The 6,746-nt window shown below is 44.1% G+C and overlaps 1 protein-coding gene across 1 annotated transcript in view; it reads right to left on the minus strand.

Annotated features, from left to right (window-relative positions):
• ANO6 (anoctamin 6) overlaps positions 1-4,944 on the minus strand; it is a 165,410-nt gene extending 160,466 nt beyond the window's left edge. Inside the window, 1 exon segment of the mRNA XM_039882240.1 lies at positions 4,404-4,944. Within this exon segment, the coding sequence (XP_039738174.1) occupies positions 4,404-4,470 (67 nt within the window). The 5' untranslated portion in view covers positions 4,471-4,944.
• Between the last annotated feature and the right edge of the window lie 1,802 nt (positions 4,945-6,746).

Here is a 6,746-nt window from a genome sequence, read left to right on the forward strand (position 1 = left end):
TCCACCTAATCACTCACCTCAAGTCAGAGTTATCCCAGACTCCTTCCTGTCTGCTTGCCGGGAGCAGTCAATCTCTGGGACCCGATAGATGCTGCCCCTTTCATAAGCTCTCAGAGTCACTTGTCTCTGTTCCTAGGGGCTACTGCAGGTATTTCTGAACTTGACTACTGGGCTTATCTCTACCATCTCCCCTCTCCAACACATTTTTTCAACATGCTGTCAGAGAAATCTTTCCAAAAGCAAATTCAGCAAATTCAATCCTATCAATTCTTTCCTTTAAATCTTTCAGGAGTTCTAAATCATGTGCACAGTAAAATCCTTAAAACATGCAGAGGATTCTTCATGGTGTAACCTCTCCCTGCCTTCCCAGCCTTCTGACTGCTCCCTCCAACTACTGGCAACTACCTGAAACTCCAGACTCTTCTGACCTCTATGCCACTGTACCTGCCTGGTCCTTCAACATCAGGCCCAACAATCCCTTCTGTGAACCTGTCTCCCATTCTCCTCTCATGGTTGTATACATACCTCAATAATGGCACTTCCTGCAAACTTCTGATCCCCTGGAACCTACCTCTCCATGCCCAAGGGGTACATCTTACTCAATTTTAGACTCTCAGCACCCAGCCCAGCACATAATCCTGCACCTAGCACAGCAGCTTTGCTCAATTAATGTTGATGAAACAAAACTGGGGCTAGGATCAGATTTGCAGGTGATTAAACATGAAGTAGGTAGTAAGGGAGTAAAGACTGTGAGAAAACAGTGAAAAGGGAGCCAATAGAAACAATTGAGAGGTACAGCTGCACCATTCTCTCTCAGAGGTAATGGGCCTCTGCCCCTCCACTCCAGTGACATGACTATTAGCTGTGGTGATCAGAGAGAAAACTCTACCATAAACAGACGGGGAACCCAAAGCAACCAACCATCTAAACTGAAAACATTTTGCCTGAACTAACTGACTTGTTTCTGTAACTCCCTTCTTTTTTGAGAACACCTGTCCTCCCTCAGTAAAGTCTGAACCATAGAAATGCAAGAAACAACATAAAACAACATACTAAATATAACAGCTACATTCTGGCTACAAAAGATGTTTCTATCACTTTCTACATCAATAAGAGATGTTGAATTCAATTCACTGATTAACTGGGGTTTGCGGATGCTCCTGGAGGCAAGGCAGCTAAGGACCCTCTTCTGCAAATCAGAAATACAGAATCTGCCTCGACATGTGATGTCCACCAGCACCAGTGCAACAGGGCTGCAGGCCAAATATTTCCTGCCACTACTACCTGGATGTAACTTCTCTGGTTGGTTATTAAAGCTGATGGAGAAAAGAAATGGCCTTTTGCAAAAAGAAAAACAGTCCCAAATCCCAGTCTAGTAGAGGACACACTTCCATATATGTACGTAAACCAGGGAACACATGCAGTTTAGTTTTTCTTTTTGTCTCTTGCAAATCAACTGATAGATATTTTACCCAGAAACTTATGTCATAACTCTCCTGCTCTGAATTATAGTTAATAGTTATAGAGAGATTTCACAGAAATCTTCAGTATCTGCGTGGTTTTTAAATTACTCCAGAACTATTCGTAGTGGCAATCGAGTACTAGGAGAAATATATTAGTCATCTGCTCTAACTCAGACAGGCTTACATTACAAAATGAGAGACAGAGGTTAAAATTACAATCTTCATTTCACCAGTCTCCTCTCCCATAGTTGGAAATTATAATTATTTCGTAAAAGACTGTATACCATTAGCCTACTTCTGGTAACCTTTTAAAAGGCTTATTATTTTACAGTGACATAAACTTACCATTGGCATGGAAACATTTTCTCTTGATATAAAATCACTGCAACCCACATTAAATTTACATAATCAAAAATTGTTCAGACATATTTAAATTATATTTGTTGTCTGACATAAAATATGTTGAACTGACCCCTATACACACCAGTCATATCAGTAGCCTATGGAGGGTGAGATGAAGAAGTAGAGATATTTAAGTTTTTATTAAATATATCTACACTATTTGACTTGAAAGAACCAGCAAAGATTACACCTGTAATTAAAAATAAAAAGAGCCTATTGCCACACACTTAAGATGAATTTTATGATGCCTCATCATGTAAACACAGACTAGACGAAGTTAGTTTTCTTTCTAAACTGAGATCTACTGATGGCAGAAGAGAACAAACAAAGCTCAGAGTGTCTTGTTTAATTTCCATTTGGGTTTTTAGCCTTATTTATTTGCCATACTCAGTATAAACAGTGACACCTCACCATAGCAGACAAGAGTATTTTCCTAAAAAATAGACTGCTAATTTTATCATAACTTTTTAAAGTTTGCTTCTATAATTTATATTTTTACATAATCATAATTTATTACTAAAAGCTGCCAAATAGCATTACATACATCTGACAGCCAGTCACCAGGTGGAAAGAACATTAATCTGTGCAGATCTTGCAAGTCAGAAAACCTGGGTTTAAACCTTAACTTGTTGTGTGAGAAGCTAGGCAGATCAACCTGTGAGCTTCAGTTTCCTCGTATGAAAAACACTATTTGCTCCCTCCATAAGGATAGATACCTAATCAATTCTCGAATGACAAGTAAAGCTAAACCACGGAGTATAATCCCTTCTATTCAATTTGTCCCTGGTCAACAAGGAAATTATCAAATTTTCTGAATTTAAGTGAGCAGTGACTACAATAGCCAAGATATAAACAATTCAATTGTCTAACTCAGATGAATGGATGAAGACGTGGTATATGTGTGTATATACATACACATGTATTATATGTGTGCATGCACACACATATGTATACACACATTTGTGACACCATGGATGGAATCTGAGTGCATTATGCTAAGTGAAATAAACTAAAGACAGATACTGTGTATCACTTATATGTGAAATATAAAAGAACTGAACTCAGAAACAGAATGGAGGGTGGGGAGGGGGGATTGAAATATGTTGGTCAGAGGGTACAAAATTCCAGTTATAAGATGAATAAATTCTGGAGATATAATGTACAGCATAGTGATAATAATAATATTGTGTCACATACTTTAAAGTTGCTAACAGATAGTAACAAATGTTCTAACCACAAAAAAGAAATGGTAATTATGTTACGTGATGGAGATGTTAGCTAAGGCTATGGTGGTAATCATTTTGCAATATATAAATGTATCAAATCAACATGTTGTACACCTTAAACTTACATAACGTCGTATTTCAACTATATCTCAATAGAGATGGAAAAACTCAATAAGCAGTGCCTAGAATGTGAAAGAAAAAAAAAAACCACACCTAACTAGTAAAATTAAGTTACTTCTAAAGTTATTAAAGAATAAGGCTTTAGGACATGAGCAGGAACTGTTGTTTTAAAGTGATCTGTCATCCAGGAAACTGAGGCGGAGTCTGCTGAACAGACCAGCGTGGTAATTTAATTGCCAGTCTTCTGGAGAGACCCAACATGTCATCGTTCCCCAACAGCGTTCTCTTAGGGACCTGATTTTCTCTCTAGTCCTCCAACTGCTTTCCGGTTCTTCATCTCCTCCCACCCCTTTTGCTCTTTTACTCTTAAACACGTCTCTCACCGTTCCGTTTACAACTTGCTTGTATTTTTAACTCTAATTAGGAATGAGGTACCCCAGTCTCGTCCTCCGCCCCTCAAGATCCAGAGGACTTTTGGACAATTAGGAAATGCTTGCGGTCCATCCCACCTCAAGGCTTCCTTCTCCGATCACTTCCCCCACGAGCTCTGCGGGTAAGAAAGGGCTGCTGGCCGGCGCCCCGAGCCCACAAATCAGTTCCCCCGGCAGCCCCACACAGCCCCAACACTCCCTCCCAGAGCCGTGCACACACTCCCCTTAAAAAGGTTTCAGGTGGGTCGCAGCCGGCTGTCCAAGCCCGGCAGGCTCCTCCCAGCCCCGCCTACGGGCTCGCCGCCCCCGCCCGCTCTCCAGATTCTCCAGAGCTAGTTCGAAGGGGGAGGAAATGACTCAAAAGACGTTGTTTCTAAGACTTCCGCGAGACAAGGCGTCTCCAAGTCTCCCGTGACTGTTCAGGGGCTGCGTCCCCTCCCCATCCAGAATCTGCTCTCGGGTCCCTGCGTGCCCCGCGCCTTCCCCGCCTTCCCGGGGGCCGCCGGCCGCCGCCTGCTGAGCGGGGAGGCGACCCAGGTCGGCGGCACGAGGCGACCGCATTGCGGGCCCCCGGACGGCGGTGCCGGCTTCCTTCTCCCCGGCCCCGGAGCCCGCCCGCGCTGCTCGGGGTGGCCCAGGGTCTCCGCAAACCTCCCCCGCAGTGGATGCAGCGCCCACGCGCAGTCCTCAACTTCCTTCCTCGTGCGCTCCGGCTTTCGGGGGCCGACGCGCAGGCCCACCCTGGGGAACCCCTTACTCACCGATATCTCCATCCTCGTCGTCGTCCTCCTCCTGCTCCATTTCTAACAAAACGTCCCTGGTCATCATTTGCGTGGCTCCCCAGAAGGCGGCTCCGAAGTTGGCACGAAGTTGGGGCTCCCGGGTTCCAGAACCGCACGGCTCCCGCGGGCCTGGCGCCGTGCGGGGACCGCGGGCCGAGTCTCCCTCGGGGCTCAGGAGCCGCTGCGCCCAGCGCGGGCTGCGGGAAGCCGAGCAGAGGCTGCCGCCGACCCGAGCCCAGCGCCCAAGGCTACCACTCGCCAGCCGAGCGGGGCCGGGCCACTGAGCATGCCCAGTGCGAGGCGAGGCTGCGGATGACTGAGCTTCTCCCGATTTATTTGGCGCTCAGAAGGAAGTCGGGAGCGGAGGGCGAGTAGTTGGTGCTCGCGTTCTGCACGCGAGTGACCTCGCAGAAGGGGGAGGCGAGAGCGCGCGAGGGTGGGAGTGGACAGGGCTCCCCCAAACTTTGCCTCCAGACGAGGCAGCTTTCTGTTCTAAGGTCATATATGGACACGTCGTGGCGCTTGCTTTCTCTGACATCTGCTACTGGAGAGGGGGAAACGCTGCGGACAGCTCACGTGAAGAAGCTGAAGGCGAGCCCGTTTGAACAGTGCTTAAAGGCGACGTGGAGCCAATGGAGGATCTCAACGTCTCAATGTCTCTATTACTCTTGACTCCAACGGGGGGACGTGTGTTCTGTTGGGGAAGGAGAGAAGGGTATTACGTAGAAAAGAGGCAAAACACGTGTAGAATAAGCAACAGAAGAAGAGAAAAAGATAAAGAGAGCGAGATCTAAAGAAACACGTTCACAAAACGTAGGCGCTTTTCCGCAGAAAGTGAGGTTAGGAGGAGAGAAAAGCGCCCCCTACCCCCTCGTGCTGAACACACACAGGGAGTGGTCGAAGACGATCGCAAGTATGCAGCCCTGCTGGACCTTGAAACGCTTAGTCCTACGTGTCAAAAAGGCAAAAGAAGCTGAACACCTCCACTCTGGTTAGATGTAAACTCTACAGCAGCGTGAAAAAACTATAAAACCCGAGGAAACACAGAAAGTACTGAAATAAAATTGAGGAACAGAGTAAAAGAATGCATTCTTGGAGACGAAGGGGAACAATAAGAAAAACCCAAAGGGATTTCTACTTTGAACATACGTGGGGTAGTTTGAACTGCAGGTTTCTAGGATCGCGAGTCTGCAGAACTTTTTTCAAAGAAGCTGGTGAATTCAGATAGGTAAAGTTTTGACTTCTCAAAAGGGCTATATTTGAAATCCTAGTTATATTCATTGTCTCACACTTCTCATTGAAATTTTTTATACTTTTTCCATTGAAGTACCATAATTATTGACAATTACGATAACTATTATAACACTAATGCTACTGTGCATTTTATTCTCCCATGCACATATTTTTTATGTTTTTATATATGAAAAATAAAACGATGAGACCAATTGTAAGTGAGAGAACAGCCATGAATATGCATAAGACATGGGAAATTACTTTTAAGAAAATATCCAGGAAATACTATACTTCTTAAGAGGCCTTTTTTAAAAAAAGAGAATTGTTTTCAGTATAAAGAAAAAACACTACAGTACTCTGAAGATGGGTGGGGTGAGAAAAGATGGAAGAATACAGAAGAAAAAAATGAGAAAACATTTTATTTTAGTGAACTCTCCAAAGTGTATGGGACCTACTGAAATAAATATTCCAGAGGTATTTTGGTTACATGGTCAGTTTTCACAGTTTTCATTAACAAGTGTGTATCCACTGCCTTTTATGTGCTAGGCACAGTTCTAAATGTTTTACAGTTAGTCGTTTAATTTTCATAACAACTCCGGGAGTCGGTACCACTCTTTTACTCAGGCACAGGGCAACATGACCAAAATCACACCAGGAGTAAGTGGCCGGGCTGGGACTCAAACCCAAGCAGCTTGTTCCAGAATCTGTGCTCTTAGCCACTTTATAAACCTTCTCTAGAGACATTTATGAATATTAAAAAAAAAAAAAGGAACACTTTCTCCTCCCGGCAATTCTAAACTCTCAAAGTCTCATCACCTCCCTGCCCCACTTCTCTCACCAAATAGTCTGGTTTTTATGGCCTACGACTTCGCTTACAGTTAATTAGTAGTTAGAAAACTCCTGTGGTTGATTTGCAACAGGTTCAATGAATCAACTGAAATTCTTCACAGATTTTAGAGTTCACATTTTTCTTGCTTGGTAAATGTCGCAGAGAGACATTGCTGGCTTTATATGTAAAGGTGATTTTGGCTGGAAGAGAAATGAATTATTTATTTCGGTTAGCTGTGAGTCTATTATTAGTAAACTCCA

Source organism: Pteropus medius, unplaced genomic scaffold, assembly GCF_902729225.1.
Source record: "Pteropus medius unplaced genomic scaffold, Ma_sr-lr_union100, whole genome shotgun sequence".
In the NCBI taxonomy this organism is placed as follows: Eukaryota; Metazoa; Chordata; class Mammalia; order Chiroptera; family Pteropodidae; genus Pteropus; species Pteropus medius.